The sequence below is a fragment of the Bacillus rossius genome, chromosome 7, assembly GCF_032445375.1.
Source record: "Bacillus rossius redtenbacheri isolate Brsri chromosome 7, Brsri_v3, whole genome shotgun sequence".
NCBI classification, from domain to species: Eukaryota; Metazoa; Arthropoda; class Insecta; order Phasmatodea; family Bacillidae; genus Bacillus; species Bacillus rossius.
The window spans coordinates 41,810,971-41,835,404 of record NC_086335.1 but is presented as its reverse complement, the minus strand read 5'-3'; the positions used below and the strand labels follow the sequence as shown (position 1 = coordinate 41,835,404).

Below are 24,434 nucleotides of genomic sequence, written 5' to 3'. Positions count from 1 at the left end.
TTGTCATGTAAAAATTTCCAAAGTTATTTTGTGAGATTGAAAAACTCGCTCTGGACAATCGAGATGAAGAAACTCCAACAGACTCTTAGGCTGGCTTGCAGTCAGATTAGTAAAATACGAGCAAAACTTTACTTGTTAAGGGGGATTAGTCCCCAACATCTTGGATATTTCCATATTTTTGCTATAATTTTAATTTTGAACTATTTATCCTAATTTTTTGGCATGTCAAGACATGAATCTTATCTCCCAGCCCTTTCAGACTTGATTGCAACCACATATTTACTTACAGGCTCTTGTCTGTAAGCAATCAATGCGAGAAAATCACTTGTTATTTAATGTGGGCGACTACAACTCTCATGATTAATCACACCAGTTCACAAGTGTTGACTTCAACAAGTAGCCAAAGTTAAGTCCTATGCCCAGATGATTCAAAAAATTTAGCACGGAAGCTTTATGACAAACTGTATCATAATAGTTGAAATCTCAAGATTGTGAAGCCTAATCCCACTTAATCAAATAGAGAAATACTTTGTCTCAAGTCACGACTATACAAGTCAACAGTACTCTGCTGCATGTTTGATGTTCATGCTTGGAGATATGGATGTTTCATTTCACTGTGTTTACAGTGTGTAGCAGTTGCATTTTGTTCTCCAGTGTTTGGTGCAACATCCTTCAGGGATTTATTAATAATTTTCTTCTAATATTTTTTTTTGTCTTTTTGCATATTATTTAAAATAATTCCTTTATATAACCATATTTAATTGTTTATAAAAAAATTTATACTAAAAAAAATAGTCCTTATGTAATGGTTTTCATGAACTCGGAGGCAAAATTTTATGTCGGGCTTAAGCATGATCTGATATACAATAATACAGTTTTGGATGAACCGTGCATATGTAGCCTTAATCTTAAAATTCTTCATTTTTAGTATAGCATTCATGATAGAATAATAATTAAGATTTCCCATAATCATAGAAACCTGAGTTTTTCAGGGCTTTGGGAGAATCAAAAGGTTTTATTGATCCATGAATGATTTTGAAAAGAGTTTTAAGACCAAGACTACATACTAACGGTTATTCCAAAACTGTATACCACATGATTCCATGCTTTAAGAACATACTAGGACATACATGTTTGCGTAAAAGTTCATAAAAAAAACCATTAAATAGGACTTTTTTAGTAGAATTTTTTTTATAAATAATTATATGTTTATATTGTAAATTTATGTACATTTAAATTCATTGCAAAAACAAAATGTTATAAGCCAAATAATTTAGGCTGCTGCTACTCCCTTGAGACTGGGACTGTTGACATGGCTGTGTGCCTATAGGGGACGCTTGCGGAGCGGATAAGAGCCGGGGGCGCTGGCATCCCGGCCTTCTTCACGCCCACGGCATACGGGACGCTGGTGCAGGAAGGGGGAGTGCCTATCAAGTACTCGCCTGACGGGAAAGTGCTGATTGCCAGCAAACCCAGGGACACCGAAGAATTCGGTGGGAGGCACTACGTCCTGGAACGTGCCATCAGGGGGGATTTTGCTCTGGTCAAGGCGTACAAAGCCGACGAGAAAGGAAATCTTGTTTTCAGGTTTGTTTTAGTTTCGCTTCATCATACGCACTACTGCGTTATAAAATTGGATAGATCAAACAGAATAATCCAATAGATTAAAATAAATATTTGTATGACTTTTTTTACTTAATGTCCTCTTGTGTCAAAAGATGTTAGATATTGCTGTGATATTAGACATTTTTCTTTTGTACCAACATTTTATTACCTTACAGATCCAATCTTAAGTATTTTGTTTTTGTTGTATACATTTTAAAGAATTTTTCACTTGTTTATCAAAATATGTAACTTTATACTAATTTGGTACATTTAGTACTTGTAGGATGTGTAAAATTGCTGTAAAATTGTTGTACCAACATGGTAGGTAGTTCAAACATTCACACACACACAAGTGGGTTTTGTATGCAAACATGTTCCGTCCAGGTTGGCAAGAACAGTGAACAACAGACTAGAGGTTAGCCTTGAGCCTTGACACTTCTGTCGTAATACCTTGTTTGCTTCTGAATGCTGTAAGCTGTAAACAATCTGGGGGAATGGAGTTCAATGTTGTATGACCGTGGCAGAGGCTGAATGAACCTGTTCTCTGAACTGGTTTCAAAACAGAGCACAGTGTAGCTCCATGCCGACTGTATTTGCTTACTATTGGCTTCACTAAACTTATTTTTTGTGTAGTTTGGTGTCATTTTATTTATTTTTTAAAATTATTTATTATGTTATAAAGGGTACCACCATTTTGTTCCATACAAGCATAGTTGTGGCTATCCATTTCTCAACTTTTTCCCTATGTGTTATGATTACTATTATGAACGTTTTATCCATTGAATAAACAGTTTTGTAGCTTATGGTACTAATAATTAGTTATTATTGTATATATAAATTATATTAAATTTCAGTATGTGGCTAGAGAACATTTGTAAATCATGACGGAAAAGACTAACGAGAAATGTGATAGGTCAGACCACTCTTAGTTACCGACTATTTGATTTGAGAAACATGACGATAGGAAAATATTCTGGAATATTAAGAAGTATTCTTTTGGTCACGATAACCAACGCATGTTTATAAAAAGAGTTCCGGAAATTAATATTTATCGTCGAGCAAGAAACCAGGAAACGTCATTAAACAATCATTATTTACAAACTACCTGAGAACTGTAATGGCTGGAATAATTTATAGAGGATTTATTGTATGTATGCCAGTTCGTGTTTTCTATCATGACCAGTAAGACTGAGTCAACTCTTTTATCATACTGACGAACTTCAAGAGAGTTGATAGCTATTAGAGAAGCTAGCTGAGGACCATTTAGTGCTTTTTGAAAACATTAAATTATTAAATAAAAAGAGCTTCTTATGAAAGGTAGATCCTTATACCACTGATATGATTATGTTCTAATATGGGATTGAAGAGAAAGCTGCTATAATTTTACTTATTCAGTGGTCATAAAATGAGTCATACAGATTGTAAACTGGCTAATGAGTTACCTCAGGAGGACTATACTCTTGGCCCTGTTACTATGGTGAGTCAACCTACATAGTAGTTGAATTGGCAGCCATGTAATGTGGCTTAACGGGAGAGTTTTAAGACAGGCTTATTTGTTTGATTTTATAATACAAAGTTCTTTCACTCCTACATGCTGTTTATTATTGTTGTGTGCTGTGAAATGCATTTCAGAAAGTCTGCTCGCAACTTCAACCCGCCGATGTGCAAGGCAGCCAAGGTGTGCATAGCTGAGGTAGAGGAGATTGTACCGATGGGCAGCATCGACCCAGACGAGGTGCACTTGCCGGGGATATTTGTGCAGAGGGTTGTGCAAGGAGAAAAGTATGAGAAGAGAGTGGAGGTAAGGACCTGTGTGTATTTTCAGGAATCTTTTGGCATGGAACACCGCTGACTCATTAACAATAACTTTGTAGATAAGCCTTGAGTTTCAACATCTGTTTCGTCATAGATGTACAGTAGAACCCCGATTTTGCGAACACGGATTTAACGAAAACAGCGATTTAACGTAAAGGTTTTCAGGAACCATCAAAAAAACACCAATTTATTAAAATAATAATATAGATTTCCAAAAAATGAAAGTAAATAGTAATGGAATCTTATTAAAAATTACACTTTGTGGTGTCAGTAATAGAATGGAGGTACTATATATTAATATGTGCCTTTGCATCATCTGTCCAAATACGAAAAAATTAAAAAAGTTGTTCAAATTGCTTAAAAACTCCGGGCGCTGTAACTGAATTGCGTAGGTGCGTGCCTTTGCGCGCGCCTGGATAGATAGACTGTCCGCGACACGTCATGAAGGGTTTCTTTGTCCGCATCCCCCTCCCCCTCTTCTATGCCTGGCTTGACTCACCACGTTATCTTCCAAACACGCCCGCATAGTAACAGTGCTAGCCAATAATCACACGTTTCCAAATATTCCCTTTCCCATCCTCCAGGTTTTTTCAACTTGTGACCACGTCACACCAATACGCCATTATCATTATTCTCTAGAGGTGTAAAAGTAACGAAAAAAAGCGTTCCCGTATGTATTCGTTACTATAACAATTAGTACTCGTTACTATCGTATCACGTTACATTACTCGTTACTTCTGATACCGCATAACATGCTATGTTATGTTGCAGCAACGAATCGAGTCGTATTGCGTACGCGTACAGTATGACGTCGCGTAAATAATAATAAATAGAATATAAACAATTAACAATATTTGATAATTAACAGTTTTTGTTAACCAAGAAACAATTAAATCTCATTAGAGCGGCTTTTTTTATACTATCTCTTTTAAGATAAGAACAAAAAAAAAACGTGTAAATACGCGATAATAAAAACATATTTCTAATTTGTAAACAATACTTTCTTACGTTGTTTCTGTTCCAATCTCAAACTTTGTCTACACACACAATACCTTTAATAAACAGTAAAAAACTTTGACGACGAATTTCCAAATTATACTTTACTTAATAAACAAACATCGTTCTTTGTAACGCAAATTCATCGAATATGCGCGCGCATGCGTAAAACATACGAAAAATGTGAGTAACGAGATGCAGCCGTGTGTAACGTTTCTTTAGTCGTTACTAGATGGCGCACCTGTTACTCGGTACCGAATACATACGGTTTGCTACAGCTTTATTATTCTCAGTAAGAGCTTTGTGCGCGGTTTTTTAGTTTTTGAAATACGTTTTTTTTAAGTGCTGCGCAGCTGAGCGAACAAAGAGAGTCAGCCGGCGGCTACGCCGTGCCGTAATAGCAGCTGACCGAGTACAATGACCTTTCTCCGCGTACGGCGCGCTATTGACGGAAATTTTCCATCAATTTGCAGCCAATTTTTTTTATTTTTTATTTTTTACTGTGACGCAATGTGTATGTAGCTCGTATTTGTTATAAACGCTGCAGGTTGCGACTGTATTTTAATACACTTTAACGTATTTCTTACACTTTACATATTTTTAAACTTTACATATTTTTAAACTTTTATTTTATGCCTCATTTTTCACGGTTTCTGAAAATCTGTATGTACGACCGAGGTGTACGTACGAACCGGGGGCCGTACGAGCGAGATTAAAAGACGTTGAAGATGTAAAGTTGACGAAGTCTGAGATAGCACGGCAGCACAAGATATCAGCGTCGACCCTGTCTACGATATGGAAACGGTAGGGACGCGATTATGAGTGCGGGGGTCATTGAAAATCGGAAAATCGGATTTAACGAAACATCGATTTAGAGTAAACATTTTCGGTAACCATAGCTTTTCGTTAAATCGGGGTTCTACTGTATACAGCAAGTAAGCTGCCACTGTATCACATGGTTTTAGATCAATTGTGACTATTGATTTATATGCTGTTGAAACTATGACGATTACTTCTTTAAATGTCCATCTCAGTGGAGTGTCCGTGTTTTGTGGTGTTGTAGTCATTGTTGTTGACATTTGTTTATTTTTTCCCACTTCTGGTGAGCGAGATGGAAATAATACAAATAATATTTTGTTTTCAAGTTTGAAATAACAAATGTGCAGTATTTTGAATTGTTTATGCTTTGTTTTGTTACTGTTTAATGAGACAAGAATTAAAATTGAATACTTGAAGGTTCTAGACATGCTTAGTGTCATTACTATATGTAATTATTTTGCTGTATAAGTGCATTATGACTTAAGTAGGTCAAAATGAGAATATTTTGATGAATTAAGCACTAAGAAATATTTTAGTTTCATAATTGTTGAATAAAACATAATTTTTATGAATAATGGCAATGTTAAAAAAATAAAAGCAATAACACTGATAACTCCTATCTAAAAAACAAAATTGATCTTAAAATAATACCATCAAATCTTGTCATTAAATATGCCATGTGAAAGTGGGGTCCTGTACAAAATTTGATTACTACATGTAACAATATTATTATAGATTACAAAATTATATTCTTTTTGTTGTATTTTTATGTGTAATGTTTGTAGAAAATAACCATCCATAAGGATAGCTCGTCATCTGCCAGTACTGCCAATCCAGCAGCTCTGTTGAGAGAACGAATCATCAGAAGAGCTGCGTTGGAATTCAAGGATGGAATGTATGGTATCCTTTACAGAAAAAATTGTGTACAAAATTATAATTTTGTGAGATAAACAGTAAATAAATTAGCAGTTTTCATAGTTCTTATGCTGAAAATTTTAAAAATATATTCTTTTTGATTTAGAGTATTTCTGAGGTCGGGTTATAGTGGAAAAATTTCCCGGGTTTCGACTTTCTCGCCCCGGAGGGGGGAGGGGTTAATGACCCTAAATAATGAAATTTTTTTGGTTTGGAGTGTTTCCAATGGAATAGGTTGGTTTATAGTGGAAAAAGTGCTCCCATAACCCGCCTTGGAGGGTGATTTTAGAAAACCCTGTGTTCATTTAAATGTGTAAGTAATATAAAGAATATCCCTGCCGAGATTCCAGCTGTAGATGGTCAAAAGCTTTCATTTTACCTAGAACTCAAAAATTTTGATCAGTTTTCCTTTAAATTAGTCTTTCAAAACCATAAAAGTGTGTTATTTAATTTCATAATAATTTTGAACCGACAAGCTAACACCATTGTTGTCTTACTTTTTATTAATTAATTAATGTCAGCAGTTCTGTGGTAGTGCTAATGTGCTGTGGTAAACAATGAATTACAAAATGGGTAATGACAACTGTATCAAACATGGCAACATTTTATTTTGGGATTAAAAATAATAAAATTAAATCATAGTTTAAAAAACTAAAAAAAAAAAAAAAAAATTGAATCGCTTAAAATTAAAAATTAAGTTTTTTGTCCAAAGACCGAATGATGCACTACAACTCTGAATAACTAAAAGCGGGGGTGCTTGATATTATTTGTCTTAAATTTTTCATCACTATTTTTAGGATGTCATTATGAAAATTAATATATGAAATTAATAAAAACATGAAGTTAAAAGTAGTAATGAAGTGCTGGATATAATTTGTCTTAATTTTCTGTTACTAATTTTAGGATATAGTCATTGAAAATATTTTGGAATCTATGTCCAGGGGGTGCTTGAAATCATTTGTCTTAAATTTTCTATCACTAATTTTAGGGTAGAGTCATTATGAAAATGAAAGAAGAGAGCACCCCATACTTTTAGTTGTACAGAGTTGTGGTGCATTATTTAGCTGTTGGACAAAAAACTAAAATTTAAATTTAATTTTTAGTTCATTCAATAATAAAGGTTTTTTTTGTCAGTTCTGTTTCCAATTTTAGTAAAAACAATTTTTGAATTCCATTTTCCAGTTGGTGATTTCAGTTGTGAAACATATCAAGCAGGATTATCATTTGTAATACTGGTGTGTGGCAGAACTTTTTTGCAAGGATTGATAATTGTTTACATTGTTTTTAATGATTGATACAGTCTTACTTCAAAATTGAACTTAACGTAACAATTTTTTAGTTTCATGAATCAAATATCAAAGCTTCAATTACCCTTTAGAGAAAAAAAGGGCTGGTATCCCCCCCCCCCCCCCCCCCAATCCCTCCAATTTACGTCCTATGGAGTGAGGTGGCGCAGTGATTAAATACTGGGTTCGCGTTCCAGGGGATCTGGGGTTGAATCCCAGCTTGGTGATTTTGATTTCTGTATTCCATAGTAGCCCCTAAATCACTCCAGGCAAATGCTGGAATGGTTCCTTGCTATAGGCTGTTGCTAATTCTGATTCCTTCTGCCCAAATGTCCTTGTTTTGTTTAGATTTATGTGACTGCTTCTAATTATCTTGTGGTCGATGAAACATCTAGAACTAATGAAATAAAAATAAACACATAAAAATTTACTTCATTGACTGTTGCTGCAGAGTCTGCCTGACCGTTCACAGTCTGGCGCCTTCTGCGAGATTTTTCCAGCCCATCCTTAAACATGATGTCTTGGGGCCTGGCACTTCCTTAACTGCATGTCGGTAGTATGTGCCTGAGTGCCACCGTATGTTTGTTGGGCACACGAACCAGGCGTAGAATCCTCAACAGGGTCATGATGTTGCCCGTGTGTGGAAGGAGTTTCGAACTGCCCTACTTAAACCTCTTCAACCCTTCCCCAGACCTGGTCCTCCCTGAGCGTCAGACATGCTTTCACGAAGAGTGGGCTTTTAGAGGCATCCCACGCGCCTGATACCAGAAGTTGATGTGTGATAAAGAACTGAACCCATCTCACTGTTAACATGATTTATTGGCATGATTACTTGTGTGCAGCTTATACGTCCCGTGCTATAACACTGTAAAATGCCTCACGGCACGAATCCATATAGTTTTTGTCGGTCACGTTATTGGTGGACAAGTTATTCACGTGATTTCAAAGTCCCTTAAAAATGTTAACAATGAGAATTTAAACATTTTGCCTCCCAAGGCAGGCCCCAAGGGTATTACTGAAACAATTAAAAATATTTAAGTGGGACAACAGAAGTAACGGTTCAGTGGCGGAAAGCAATGAAGTCTCCGGGCTGAGACATTTCGTACCTCAGGCAGTGATGATTGAAGACTGGGCCGGATATAAGATAATGGCCACTGACCAGGACTCTTCCCATCTCGTTGATGATCATTATGAGTTACTAGATTCACGCCGCTTACGTTAAGAAACTTATTCATAAAAACACTTAATATAATTAAAAGAAATGAAGTTACATTAAAAAACTTTTTATAGTTACTGTATTTGACTATATAAAGTTGGCAAATAATATTGCTGCTCAGGGGGACTTTCTGGAATGTCCAAATTGGCCTGGATATAATATAATTAATTAGGTTATTTAATAAAAAGAATTTTTGTGAAAAACAGAGAGCCTTTGGGGAGTAAAGGGTAACGAATTACAATGTTATTTGTTATTACTAGAGACATGCATATTTCGCGATTGCGATAAAACGAATTTTTACGCGAATTTGAGTACATTTTTAAGAATAACGCGAATTTCTCACATTTTGGATAATAACGCGAAATCCTTGAATTTTCGGCGAACAGTCAGAACATTTTCCTCATTCTAACATGGCAATTCAATTTGTAAATACAGTAACAAACGTGAAACAACAAAAAACCAAAGATAACTACCCACACAGTGTATTTTATAACATGAAAAGTTGCTTTTATTTCTAAACATGTAACAATTTAAGCCTAGGCGTGTAAAAGTCCGAGTAATTACAGCAGGAGACAATCTAAAATGTACTAGGGAAAAACGTAAACTCACGAATATAGAAACGTAACGGAAATGTCGGAAATATTACGTGGCTGATCGTAACATTGTAAGTGCTGATACTGTATTTATGTCACAACTTAGCCGAAATACTGGTACGAGACATGAACTTCACAAGATAAAATGAGTGGAATCTTGGTAACTGTTTTATACGTATTATATAATTTCGGAAGTATTATACTGTTGACGCATATTTTTTAAACTAACCATTTATTTGTGGGGATCGTAAATAATTAATTATTGGTATCAAGACATCAAGATGAACGTAAACTTGAACATGTCACGGCAGCGAGTAAGCGGGTGCGTATACCAATAAACTGGTATTAGAACTGGACAAAACTGGTACACGGGAGGTGGAGCTTATATTTTTTTCCGCTAAGCTCGCTTCTATTGGCTGGCTGCTGATGGAAGGTCACGAGTCTGGGCGGAGCATTGAATGAGTTATACTGCGCATGCGCAGCTCAGAGAACAGACGCCGCAGGCCGCACTGTAACAACAGATGATCGAGTACAATGACCTTTCTCCGCGCAAGGCGCGCAATTGACGGTAAATTTTCATCAATTTGTGCCCCTTTTTTATTTATTTTTACTGTGTAATGTAGCCCGTTCTGAACGCTGCAGGATGCGACTGTATTTTAATTAACTTTAACGTATTTCTTACTTTTCCCTTTATTTACACTTTCCCGCTTTTTACACTTTTTTACTTTGTCCCCATGAAAAGTGCAAATAAGGGGTTTTGCTGTATTTTGATATTCGGCTCGCCTGGACAGTCGATTATCACGGTGTTTACAGCAGGTTGTTTCTCGAAGCGTTGTTCTCTTATATAGTCTTTAGCGTTGTTTGTCCATTGCGTCCATTTTTATTAACCAAATACCAAATTTAAAATGCAAACACGGTGACGATTCGTAACATTCTGTTGTGCGCAAGTTAAAGTTTAACGGGTCGAATTTTGTTACAGATAGTTTTCAACGTCTGTGAAATAAATTAAAGGTGTACAATTTAAAGGTCGGCTAAAACATTAGGCCTATTAAAATGCCTAAAGTGCCGGTAACTGCAAAACAGCGAGCCTCTGAATTTTCTCAACACGGACTTTATGCTAGTGATTCAACCACACTTTTTTGTCGTCACTGTAATGTCACCGTCTCTTGGGATAGGAAAGACTCATGTGAAAAACATGTAGGCAGTGAAAAACACAAGAAGCGTCTCTCTTCATTGCAAGGCTCATCTAGTGCGCCTGAACGCCAGTCGTCAATATCTTCAGCGTTTCAGACAGCAAAAAATAATGTCCAAAAAGACAAAAAGTTGGAATTTATAAAGGAAACAGCAGAGACCTTTATAAAGGCAAATATACCCCTTGAAAAGCTTGATGATCCTAATATCAGGGCATGGCTGAACAAATACATCGAAGGTGCTGGAGACATGCCACTTGCGAGAACAGTCCGTGAGAAATATGTAGGGGACATAGCCAAATGCAGAATTGAAGATGCCAAAACTGCATTAAAGGACAAAAAAATTGACATACTGTGCGACGAAACAACAGATAAAATGGGTAGGTGTGTATTTGTTGTTTTATTTAGAATTCTGAATCTTCAACAGGATAAACCAGAAATATTTGTTGCAGGAGTTCACTTTCTTGAAGCTGCTAATGCCACAAACTGTGTGAGGGCAATTTTAGATTCACTCAAAATGTACAATGTACAGTATGGTGATGTGCTCTCAGTAGTAACCGATGCTGCTCGTTATATGACCAAGGCTGTTAGTACTCTCGAAGTAATCCTTGGAGACCAGTTAACGCATGTCCAGTGCTGGGCACATAAGTTAAATCTTGTTGGCAATGTCTGGGTGAAAGAGTTGCCTGAGTTGAACAATGCTATGAGCAAAATAAAAAATGTGTTCAACAACACCAGGAAAAGAAGGCACCTGTATGCTAGCTTTCTTGAAGAAAAGCATGGAGAGAAACGTCCATTGTTCCCACTTCCTGTTGTTACTAGATGGAATTCCTGGTTCAACAGCGTTTTTTATGTAGCAGACTACATACATGACATTGTTGATTTCTGCAAAACAGATGAACTAAAGGCAACACAAAATTCAGGGGTTGAGTTTCTGTGTTCACTCACAGAAAATGACATTTCTCTCATTCTTTGTCAAGCTGTCTTTGTGAAAGAGCATGCCAAGAGCCTTGTAGAGCTAATACAGAAACTTGAAGGTTCTTTGTATCCAACTGCCCATTCACTATATGGGGACTTGCAAGGTATAAAAAAAAAATTTGAAAACATCACTCGTGGCATTTATTTTGAGGCAACCAGTAGAGCTTTGTCTAACATGCCCCCCGCTAAAGCTGCTGAAGCTAAAGTGTCCATCACAAGAACAGCAACACAAGCCCTTTCTAAACTGAACTCTCTCATGACAACTGACCCAAGTAGAAAGAGATTTGAAGCAATTCAAATTTTTAGTCAGGAAAGTTTGTTGCTTGCTAAATTAAACCCAGAAATGGTGCAGAAACTGAAAACTGTCCATAGTCTCTACTCCATAAGCACTGAAGAATTAACAGCTGGTTTTGGTCAGCTTCAGGACATTGTTACAAAACAAATGGAAACAGACAATTCAGTGGACGTAGTGAAGTCATTGAATGTAGTAAAGCTGTCACAGCCATTGTTTGCTTCCAGCTGCCTTGAAGCCATCTGGATGCCTTCTGCAAACGTTGACTGTGAACGATTTTTGTCCTCATATAACACAGTCTTAACAGACCGCAGGACAAATTTAAGTGAGGCTAATTTGTGTATCATGGCTACTTTTGCTTTCGAGAGCTAAAGTTTGAGGATTTTGTTCCATGTGTTTATGTCACTATTTTAGAGACTTCATATTTATTCTTGCTGGTTTAGGTACTAAAATATTTTCAATTACTGTATGTAAAAAGTGATGTGTAAATTCGATTGTAAATTACTGCTGCTAGTGCAACTGTACAATGCAAGAATGTGTCCAAAATTTCAAGGTATGCTTAGCTTAATTTTTTAAATTTATAGTGCTAAAACTATTTAAAAAATAACACCGCTTTTGATGTATGATAACACCACTTTTAAGGGTAAATAACAACGAATTTTGCTATAAAATAAACCCCAAAACCGCATGTCTCTAGTTATTACCATTTTAATGTACCTAAATGAATGTCGCACTGCTCCTAGTGGCAGTCACTCCCATCCTCTTCCAGGCCAGTGGCGCGCTAATTAAATGCTGGCACGTGCACTTACATTTGCATATAGAGCAGGGTAGGTTATGGGTAAATTGGAAGATGGTGGCGTATCTGGCTAAAGTGGGCGTAGCTTTGGATGATGTAAAACAAATTGTAATTTTTTTTCTGAATATTTTTCAACAAATTTTTTAAAGGAAGCAACTCATTAAAGCAGGAAAACAATAAATTTTAAGAAATATAGTCAATTTTTGCTGTGTTAAATAGTTTTTAAATAATTTCAAAATTTGAAAGATCTGAAAACACAAAATGTTTTGAATGGCCTTAACTGGACGATCAGCAAACCTCGGCATTGGCATCCCCGTGATGGCCAGCAACTACATAGATCCAGACATCAGCGTCACACTGCAGAGTGAGAACGGCATCCTGGGACTCGGCCCCTTCCCCAGAAAGAGTGAAGTGGACCCGGACCTTATCAACGCCGGCAAGCAGACCGTGACCGTCCTGCCTGGTGCTTCGTTCTTCAGCAGCGACGACAGCTTTGCAATGATCAGAGGGTCGGTACAACTTACTACATGTGTGCTATTACTTAGTTTTCCACAAGCATGTTATCAGAGGGAACTGCCTAGATTCTAGAATGAGCATTAGTAGCCTATTTACAAAATATCCACATTCTGTAAATTCAGGTAAAATGAGGGATTTTACTTCAAATTCTGGAAAAGTCATGGTAATACTCCACTGATAAGGGAAAATATCATGTCTCCAGTTTACCATCATCCTGTCTGTGAGAGCATTTTTTTAGTGATTAGATACACACAATGAAATGGTGTATGCAGTGGCCTGTTAGATGTAAAAGGAAAAATAAATTACAGTAGAGAGAGAAAACTAGGCTATATTTGGAAATGATGGGAGCTGGATTTTATTTGGTTCTTTCAGAAAATTGCAAGGTAGGTAAATTATTAGAAAAAAAATATTTCTTTGTCATGAAAAGTTAGGAAAATTATTACAGATTTGTGTGGACTCCCTGGTTTAAAATGACTTAATCTATTAGATGCGTGATCTTCATCTCTGGCATCATCATCAATTCATCAGATCAGCAAATGTGGCCATGTTATGTGTATCTATACGTAACATAAGTTTTTGTCATAGTCATGGAATGATTATTAACTTTCGGGACTATATTGATGCAACTCAGCAAGTCCCTACTTCCACAAGAATGCAATTTTCCATCCCACGCCTCTTGAAGGGAGTCATACAGGTGGTAACAGTACATACCATGTTTTTTCGCATAATCGTCGCACATTTTATTCTAAAATCAAGTTTGAAAAGTAAGGGTACAACGATTATGCAAAAAAAAATTTTTTGTTGGATAAAGTTATTCATAAAAACAAAACCCATTCATGTAAAGTATGTTTATTTAAAAAGTGAAGTATGAAAGAGAACGCCAAACAATTTAAATTAATAAGTCATGTAACAAAAACCTTTCAACTTTAAATTGAAAAACAAAATCTGTGATCCAAATGCAAGCCGAACGAACTATTGCCGTTGTACACACGAAAGAGTGCGGGCCATCAGATGTAGTTAACTTGGCAATCGACAGACAGCGCGTGTTGCATGCATCGGCAAGATATCGATATTCAGCAACGTGTGTGCGCTCTATACGGAAAGCAACATAACCAAACATTAATGATTGCAACGAGCGCTGGCTACAGTTTTGTAAGCGGTACACCGCGGCGACGCAGACGAATAAATGAAGGTTATAACGTTTAAAAAGTCTTTAAAAGAAAATTTACACATCAGACAACTTCATATTTCCGTTAATTAAATTAGTAATAGTTAATGTCCGAATGAATATTAGATTTCTATTTTAAAATACATTGTTTCATACGGAAAAAATACCAACACAAAGTGCTTGGAATCTAATAGCGGGACCAAAAACATCATGAGACGTTTACGCTAGAGATTTTTTTTATCCAAATTTTGACGCCCTAAAATATGGGTGCGACGATTATGCAATAAAAGAGGGTAATACTGAATGTTGTTGAATCTACTGATCCTCAAATGAATTTGAAAAGATATACTTGATCATTTCTGTGTGTAAGATAAATACTACAACCTGTAATATGTTTCAGTGGTCACATAGATCTCACAATTCTGGGAGCCATGGAAGTGTCGCAGTATGGAGACCTGGCTAACTGGATGATACCTGTGAGTTCTCTAATATAGCTTGATTTAGAATATTATTCTGGAGTTGTTTTGCTCAAAATATTTAGTTTTCTTGGTGTTTCTAAGTGTGTAAATGACCAATTGCGCCAATGGAACTAAATCCTAGATCTGAGATTATGTTTGCTTTTTGAGTGTTGAGCATACTCGCAATAATTAGGTTATGTACCGTGTTTTATCGCATAATCATCGCACCATTATTTTAGAGCATTAAAATTTGGAGTAGGGGTGTGTCTGTACCGGTTCTCGGTTCTCTGTTCCTACGGTTCTCAGCATTCTAACCGGCACCGAGAACCGCAGCTATAATATCGGTGCCGGTGCCGGTACCGGCAGTATAGCAAAATCCTTTATAAAAATAGTCCCTCACTACAACTTAACTGCAACATAAAATGGCTCAACTCATGTCAAATTCACATATAAATTATTATATTTGGACTTCTGTGGAATAATAATCAACATAACTATAAAAGAAATTACACGTGAAAATATTTAATATTCTATCACATCGGTGAACAAAGTATGCTTTTCAATCAAAACAAACAGTTGAAGGTGCCATAGATGTAGTTCATCAATGTGTGCAACTGTATAACGTGCCTCATCAGAGAGATGAGAACGCCATATTTGTTTCACTGATTTTTAAAATAGGCAGCTATTTGAGTCGACACATAAGTATGCGTTACTGGTGTATAAAGAACAATTAAATGTGCAAATTCCATAGTATATTTGTTTAATAGGATTGATGATTGATTTCTAAATATTTCCGTAGCATTTTCGGCATTCTAAAGTTTTAAGATTTTTATGCAGTGCTGTAGGGAGTAAGTTCACTGCAGCTGCAGCCATCTAGTGGAATGGCTAGTGTAGTAACTTTCTCCTTTAGACAAACGGGATTGCTTTGAAAGTGGCACGTCGTTGTTTTTAGTGTTAATAGCGTTGATGATGATCCCGCACACTCGTGATAAAAAATAATGTTTTTAAAGTTTTTTTTTAGCAAAGTGGTGCTTGGATGTGTAGATGTATTTTACTATTTATTGGTCAAACGAAATGCTTGTTGTCACTTGTAAAGTATAATTATGCTGGCAAAATAGTGCAAATTTTGTAAGAAATGGCATCAGAAGTGTGGCAGTATTTTACTGTTGACTGTGCAAACAAACTGAATTTGATGTAGACAATAAATTCAATAAGTCTGATGGACAGTTGCTTATTTTATTTCTTTGAATGTTCACCACATTTTCTTATTTATTTCCATTATTGTAATATTTTTTTTTATTCCTATGTTTTTAAGAAGGGGTATGTAAATTCTTTTGAAGTAATTGCTAGAGTAATATAGTAAATTTTAGTTTTATTAAGTGTTCTCTATATTATTTAGAATTATATTTCACTAATAGGTTGGAGTGTTTGCTGTAGCTTGAAAACTATACTAAACCTTTTAATTTGCTTTGATAGCATCTTTAAAGACTGAAACATTTTGCCAATGCATTTCTTTGTAAGCATACAATAAAAACATTGAGGACAGAATAATAAAAACAAATTATTATTTTCAGTGTTATAAACAGTAAATTGTTGAAGATGTAAGTCTGGATACAAGATTTTAGTGCTTTTTTTTTTTTTGTAACTGGAGCAATAAATAGTTAATAACGTGAAACACCTCATAAAAATGTGTAAATAATGCTTAGTTTATTTTTTAAGTGAGGACCGAGAACCGATTTCTAAGAACCGGTACCGAACCGAGAACGGGGAAAAAAGAGGAATTGACCCATCACTAGTTACAATAATCTGATTGCTGTACATACGTATGTAGTATAATGTAATGACATTGATGATGAGATGTTGAACCCTAACTTGTTGGTTGGTTGTTTGTGTGTGCGAAGGGTAAGATGGTGAAAGGCATGGGAGGCGCCATGGACCTGGTGTCGGCCCCCTCCACCAAGGTGGTGGTGACCATGGAGCACACGGCCAAGGACGGCAGTCACAAGATCCTCCCCCGCTGCTCCTTGCCGCTTACGGGGAAGGGCGTCGTCAACCTCATTATCACAGAGAAGGTTTGCTTGTGGTCTCCCATTTCACAAGTTTAAACATTATGATTTTTTCAATATTTTTCTGATTGTTTAGATTTGTTGGGTATATGCAATTTAGATGTGTTAGTTTACAAGTACTGATTGTCTTTTACTACACATGATAAACATCACACAAATAGCAATGGCCACGACATACAAGCTATAACAGGATACAGGAAAAAAAAAATATGAGTTGGCATACACCACTCCAGTCAAATTAAGGGTTAAACAATTTACAAACCAACAATATTTTGTTGTCAAATTTACTTTTTTTTTCTCCAGTTCCTGAGAATGTATTTGTAAAATTGCTGCTTCGTTAAATTCGGGATTCATAAAATCAAGGTTCTAGTACTTCCTCCCCTTCCTTCTCTTGTAAGATGTTGCTCATTAATTTCTTTTCCCATTTAAAAAATGTTTTTTAAAGTTGAAATATATTATTTGTTTAGATTAGATATTACAGCTTGCTTATTTAATTAACAGAAATATGAAGTTATCCAATATGTAAAATTTTTTTTCTGTTTGTCTTCGTTGCTGCTGTGTACAGTTTATAAAAATGTACCCAGTGCTAGGTGGCATCATTTGTACTTGGTTATGTTGATGCCCATATAGAGTGCACGCACGTAGTCTGATATTGATAGCTCTTTGATTGCATGCAATGTGCACGCACTGTGTGCCGACTAAACTACATTTGATAGCCCTCACTCTTTCGAGGTTAGTGTGAATTACGACTGTAGTTATGCGTGAGTTCCGGCTCACATTCGGGTCATGGTTTTCGTTTTTCTATCTAAAGTTGAACAAAATGTGTTCTTTGTCGCTTGCATGACTTATTAATTGAAATTGTTTGGTGTGCTTTTGTAAACTATATGTTTTAATTACATGTACTTTCCATGAAGATGAGTTTTGTTTTTATGAATAACTTACCTCAACAAAAATGCTTTTGTCACATAAAAATCACACACCTACTTTTCAAATTTGATTTTAGTGTAAAAATGTGCAAAAATTATGCAATAAAATACAGTACATATTTTCATTAAATATATGTATGTATTTAGATGCTTTTTTTTTCTTCACAGTAAAATTAAGCATTAGTGTTTGAATTCTTGGATTTTCTGTCTATTTTTCTTCAGAGCTTTCTAATACTAAATATTCAATGGTATTTAGCATTTGAGGATTTAATTAGCCTATCTTTATTATATATGAACAGTGGTTGGTATGTTTTGAACTGCTGCAGTCAAACACTCTTGTAGTAATTTAAAAAAAAATTATTTATGTGATTGCAGGGAGTATTTGAAGTGGATGATGAGGATGGCTTGACACTTGTCGAGAAAGCAGATGATGTTGAGCTTTCAGAAATAGTGCAGACAACAGGATGTGAGTTTAGAGTATCTCCCGATCTGAAACCAATGGCTCAAGTTGAAGTGAACTAAGAAGGAAGTCAAACTGGCACAAGTCGTAGCAGTGCCTGCAACATAACTAAAGAGGTGAGTGCTTCTTGTATGTACATCTTCCACTGTTTTTGTATGATTGAATTTTTTCTGATCTATTTCTTTTTTTTATATATAGCCATAAACAACTTCAGTATCACTTTTTTCAGTGATATACCCAAGATTTGACATAGTTTCCTATTGTTACTTTCACCACTCCCAGTGGTTCTTACTGTGTCTGATTTAAGTTGCTGCTTTTGTTGTTGCTCTTCTTTTTCATTGGTTGAGACTCAACTTCGAAAGGAGGTGTAGAACAACATGTAACCATGAATCTTCGCTTTAGAATCTGGCCTGTATGATGTAGTGGTCAGCATTTATTTGTGCGTGCGCACAAGTGTGTGTGTGCACCAGTGTGTGTGTGCACGTGCACATGTGTTTGTGAGAAATTCAAGTCCCATCTCCTTGCCTTTACAAAAAGTTGCCTAAGTAAAATGAAAACTAGCCTTCTGTCTTCATCTTGCTGTGCAAAGACGAGGGAAGTTTTGTCTTTCTATGGAATGAGTCAAGCCTCGCACCTAATTTTGAACATTCCCATTTTAAATTAATGTGTTTTTTGTATATTATTTAAACCAAAATAATATGGTTGTGCAAATGTTCGGTATACCGAAACCGAAATTTTGCTACTTTCATTTTCGATTTCGGTAAGAATTTCATCTGTCGAAGTTCGTTTTTAGCAAAATATTTCGAGCCAAACGAAAGTTCAATAGCTTACCGAAGTTCGTTTGTTCTAGTTGAAAAAGAACTCGTAATTTAATAAAAATGTACAGTAGAATACCGGTACAATAACGTACCTCATTATAACGTGTATTTCACTTTAACGTATTTTTTTAAGTCCCCGCCAAAAATCGTATCTTCGCCATGCAAAACGGTTTCAGTTTAAAGTATCATATTTTCACTATAACGTATAAATTCTACTAGTAGCGTGGCATTACTACACCAAAATTTACTTAAACTGGTAAATAAATTTCCAGCAAAATGATTAATGTTGTAGAACAAAGATACACAAATACCACCGCAACGTATTTTCTAACCTCTAAATTCTCAAAACAAAGTTAACAAACAGTTGCGTGCACTACCATAGATTATACCGTACGTAGTATGCGACGTGAGCAACACAACACCATTCGATACGTCGACAGACGGAAGTTTGAGAGAAGTATTAATTATTTAGACAAAAGTGTTACGCTACGCTAAAAATACTGTTTGATGTCTGTGCCGGGATTGTTTATTGTTATTGTTGAGTTTATTTTCAGGTTACGTTATTTAGACACTGCATTGTATTTGTGCTACGATATGAATGATCCTGGAGATAAAAAGAAACGAAAGCAATTCACGCTTAAGGAAAAAGTGGATATACTGAGAGAACTAGACAAGGGGAGAAAGCAAGTCGCTGTTGCGAATACATATGGCATTGGCTCTCCTGTAGCTATTTTTATATATATTTTTTTCTCTTTGTTAAGATGATATGTATGTATGTTTCAGTGCTAAGTACAAAATCTTGAGGTCCCTGTAAGTACTTAGCACTGAGATTCTACTGTAATGTCTTTATATGATTTGCATGTTATTACTAATAACTAAATAACATATGCAAATCATATAAAGACATTAATTATAAAAAAGATTTCCATTAAGATTAATTAACGTGGTGATGAAAAAAACTCACGTTAATGAAAATACGGTAAAATCATAATTTGAACAAACATGGCCGATAAAGTAAACAAAATTCAAACGTGATTACAGAAGGCCTAGGTATCAAATCAAAACAAAATCATGCAATATTTGAAAAGTTACCTGATTCATTTGCTTTCAAACAGTAGTGTAGTGCTATATTCGTTAGGCTTCTGCGAGCAGAAGATTTTCACTTCGAGTCGAGCTCAAGCGAGTTTGCTAAAATACTCGCGAGTATCGAGTCGAGTTCGAGTTTTTTTTTAAAGTTTATTGCACATAAATTTACTGTGATGGAGTAATAAAATGTGAGAACTTTTGAGAAAAATATGGAAATAAAAAAAGAAACCATTATCATTGTTAGCCTACTAAATAGATAGACCTACATTAGAGGTCTGCGAGCCTAAGAATTTTACTTTGAGCCAAGCTCAAGCGAGCCTACTTGAAAGTTCTCGAAGCTTGAGCTTTTGTGATACAGTTACACTTTTGGGAAATTATTTTTACCTTAAACTTAGTAGGTATAATGTTTGAATAAAGTATTAAAATGAAGTGGGCTTATTAATTTTGGGTAACTATTTACAGAGTGCTTTTATAATTTGCACTGCTAGGAAAAAAAACATGTTTTCCATTGAATCTAACCTGTTTCCATTAGTTCATTAGTAACTGATATCATCCAACTAACATAACCACAGTTTACAAGTACGTATATGTTTGTGTAAATGTAACATATCTTTGGAATAATTTCATCCTTGTCAATTTTTCTGGAGTCCTTACTGAGCTTCAACTAACTGAGCACCAAAAATCATGTTGTTTGAAAAGTACATTCACATTGTTTCAACATTTCCACTTTTCGGCACAAAAATCCTGAGAGAGATTGTCATAGAGTATTAAATTCTGTTCTTCAATCTATCATGCAGAAAAATAATTTGTTCTGCACGTTCAGGAGTTAAATTAGCTCTACGATTGGAGATGGTGTTTACAGCAGAAGAGAAGCGTCTCTCGCTGGCAACCTGTGTGGCTGGAATGCTTTAGTAAAATTGTTGGTAAATATGTAGAGTCGCGGTATATGCGGAAAAAAAATGCTAAAATTCCGAAAATACTTTTATTCTATGCTCTTTCACTTCCTCTTTTCAAATCAACCGGCGGAGATAAGAAATTCCAAATACTTTAGGAATATCGAATATTTTTAATTTTCATCACAATACCTGGGTATTCATGCGGCGATCAACATTGTTTCTGGTTTACGAGTATCTATTATGTTTCTTATTGGACAATTTTGTCACGTGACAGTTCCGTGATTGGCCAGTATTCAAATGAACCAATACGTGATTATTTATTTATTTATTAATGTTCCGTCGGAGGTATCGCGACGTAGGTGAACGACTACATCATTTCCTTCTAATGGCAAAGGAAATGTACCCGCCTCCAACTTAGGTGGGTTTTTAACGTTTCTAATTTTAAAGTCTTATTTTTTATTTGGATATTGTTGCGCAAGTAATAAGTAACAAAAATATTTTACGTGAGTTGTTAATGTTCATCATTTGTCCGGGTTTGTTAGGTCAGGTCAGTTACATTATAAATACATACTTTAAAACTAAAGAACCATTGAAATTAATTCACATTATTTTTTATGTCCGCTTAGTTTGAAAGTATTAATAATGTAACTGACCTGACCTAATCGACCATTTTATTTATTACGCATTCACGAACACACGGCAAAATAACAAAAATGGCGTCGTCTAATGGTTGTACAGGTGTTGTATTGCAAAATTAAAAAATTCTATATCTCCTAAAGTATTTGGAATTTCTTATCTCCGCCGGTTTTAATGAAAAGACGAATTGAAAGAGCATATAATAAAAGTAATTTCGGATTTTTATAATTTTTTTTTTCGCAAATACCGCTACTCTACATGTTCAAAATTAAAAAATTGGATATCTCCTAAAGTATTTGGAATTTCTTATCTCCGCCGGTTGATTTGAAAAGAGGAAGTGAAAGAGCATAGAATAGAAGTATTTTCGGATTTTTAGCATTTTTTTCGCATATACCGTTACTCTACATATTTACCAAATTGTTTAACCTCAAAATTAGTGTCAAATATCTGTAACTTGTCATTAAGTTTAATCAATTTAAAGTAATAAAAATAGAAGCATTTTACTTAATTCTATTTACACTTGCAAAAAAAAAACTTACGCACAATAAACCTACATGGAAATTAAAGTCTTTTTCAATGTCCTGTAGTCTGAAATATGTTTACTCATGTCATCAAATGTAGAGCTGTACTGAAGAAGCCGATTTTGCCAATATTTAGTTGAATCGGCATTTCTGCCAACTTCCAACACTCTTGTTAATTTTCGGCCGATATTACTGAAAAACGAAAGAGACTGCCATAACCTAAAAATCCACGAGTACCCTTTTCACTTTTCGTAGTAGTACTGCATTCTTTCAGATCACATTATTTCTTAGCAACATGTGCCAACCGTACATATCAAAGTTTAACATCCTTTTTTTTTCAATAATGTTCTTTAATTTTAATATGTCCTAAATAAATACATTACCATCACGGTAAATACACATCTCGGTTATTACGGCAACTATAGTGCAAATGTGGTAACTATCATGCTCCTGCAGTAGTTATGGTATCTACAAAGAATATTTAGTTCTTTTTATGGTAATTATCTTAAGATAACTATTGGAATTGTACTGTAGTTATGGTACATCATCCATATTTCTTCGTAAGTTGTTGTTCATTTGTCTTTTCTTCATATTTATATTTACGTGCGCTATTACTGGCAGGAACTTTCATAAAAATTTTAAACGGGACTTTATATCACACACATAGAGTAAGTAAAGGGAGAGGCGCCACTCCCATAGTAATGATCGTTTGCTTAAATTTGTAAACAAAACCCTTGCGATCATACCATTTCTTTGCAACTTGACAACGAAAAAATTACAGCCAGATATAACCTGAGAAAGGTTTAGCGCGTGATAGTTGGCACCTTTGTAGTCACCATATTTTATATTTTTTCGATAAAGGATACAGATATTGTGAAATTTCTTTATGTTAGTCCTTATAATGGGACGTTAAACTATTTCCGCAAAAGAAAAAAATTTCCGCAATAGAAAAAAATACCTTGGTTCAAGGTGGATTTGAACCCGCGAACACCAGGCCTGAGAATACTCGATTCGTTACGCCTTTAACCGCACGACCACCATATCATTTTAAAGATTTGGTTACAAGTGTGTGTACTTATAAATTATTTTTCTGCACTAGTAAAGTCCAAATTATATAATTAGATTGAAACTGATGATCGTTTAGTAATGAATTTTAATTCTGTTTATTATATTTATTTTCCACTATTATATATTTTTTTAATTTTCAAATTCAAAAACTACAGAAGTAGCTAGCAGGTAAAATGGAGAACGACAGGCCAACGTCCTCTAATTTTCGTTTTCGGCAATATGCCACGCAGCAATTTAAAAAATATAATCTTTCACTTTCAAATCCCATTATTACCACGAGACAATACAAAGATGGCCGTATGTAATTATAATAACTGGATATGTAATAAACTAAAGAGATCAAAATTTGTAATTTTTTTTTTTTCCGATGTTGGTGAAACATGGTATGATCTAATTTTTAAGGATTCAGTTTTTCCTATCTACTGTCACCCCCCTGATCACACATTTAATGGCGTAAATGATGAGACCCCGGACCATTTAAACGCTTTTTACAGTAAAATGCGGGAAATGTTTCCGCATAAAGCGGGAAATACTTACGCATAAAGCAGGAAAGTGATACATTAATGCTATGCGGAAAATTATAGAAGTAAAAAAAATTAATCACGGAAATTCGTATATCCCGGGTACGTAAAAATGATGTGTTCATGTATACGGTCGATCATGTTACATTATAAAGTAAAGGATAATAGTGGTGTAAGACTTTAATTCCGATATAATGAGAGTCTTTTTTTTTCTATAGGTACAGTGCAAGAAAAGCTCGCTCGAATTTCGAGTTGTTGAAAAGCCACGAGTTCGAGTTGGAGTATTACTAAAAAACTCGACTCGAAACTCGAATTTCGAGTACTCGCAGGTGTCTAATATTCGTAAAACATACATTCCAGAACTGTATTTATAGTATACACACAAACAAAGAATGTACCTACTTTTATTCGCGCACGGCCAAACAAGAACATTGTCGTCGGCTTTATTTAAATTTTACATACTCTGTCTGGCATATAAAATCCTCATAATATACAGCCAATTAGACAAAAAGGTCAACAAGTCACTGCATGTAATGACCACTTGGCAGCAAACATTTGTTATGTTTTGTTTTGACCATGTCCCTTGCCAGGTCTATAGCTTCTTGAGCTAGCCATGTGTGACAGTGGTGCAAGATGGTGGCTGTTCCGCAGTAGTCACGTGTTTTTTCATCAGTACCATGCACGTGATAAATATATTATCATAGACTGCGACATTACGACTGTAAAGGAAATACCGGTAGTCTGTGCGCTGCAAGATCTGGATTGCTTCTTGAAATTTACGAGTAACATGGGG

The 24,434-nt window shown here is 35.3% G+C and overlaps 1 protein-coding gene across 1 annotated transcript in view; it reads left to right on the top strand.

Moving 5' to 3' along the window:
• LOC134533902 (succinyl-CoA:3-ketoacid coenzyme A transferase 1, mitochondrial) overlaps positions 1-24,434 on the top strand; it is a 39,852-nt gene that overhangs the window by 12,578 nt on the left and 2,840 nt on the right. Inside the window, exons 4-10 of the mRNA XM_063371689.1 lie at positions 1,331-1,587; positions 3,238-3,406; positions 6,021-6,135; positions 12,794-13,010; positions 14,586-14,661; positions 16,545-16,715; positions 18,011-18,211. Of these exons, the coding sequence (XP_063227759.1) occupies positions 1,331-1,587; positions 3,238-3,406; positions 6,021-6,135; positions 12,794-13,010; positions 14,586-14,661; positions 16,545-16,715; positions 18,011-18,157 (1,152 nt within the window). The 3' untranslated portion in view covers positions 18,158-18,211. The remainder of the gene's footprint in view (positions 1-1,330; positions 1,588-3,237; positions 3,407-6,020; positions 6,136-12,793; positions 13,011-14,585; positions 14,662-16,544; positions 16,716-18,010; positions 18,212-24,434) is intronic.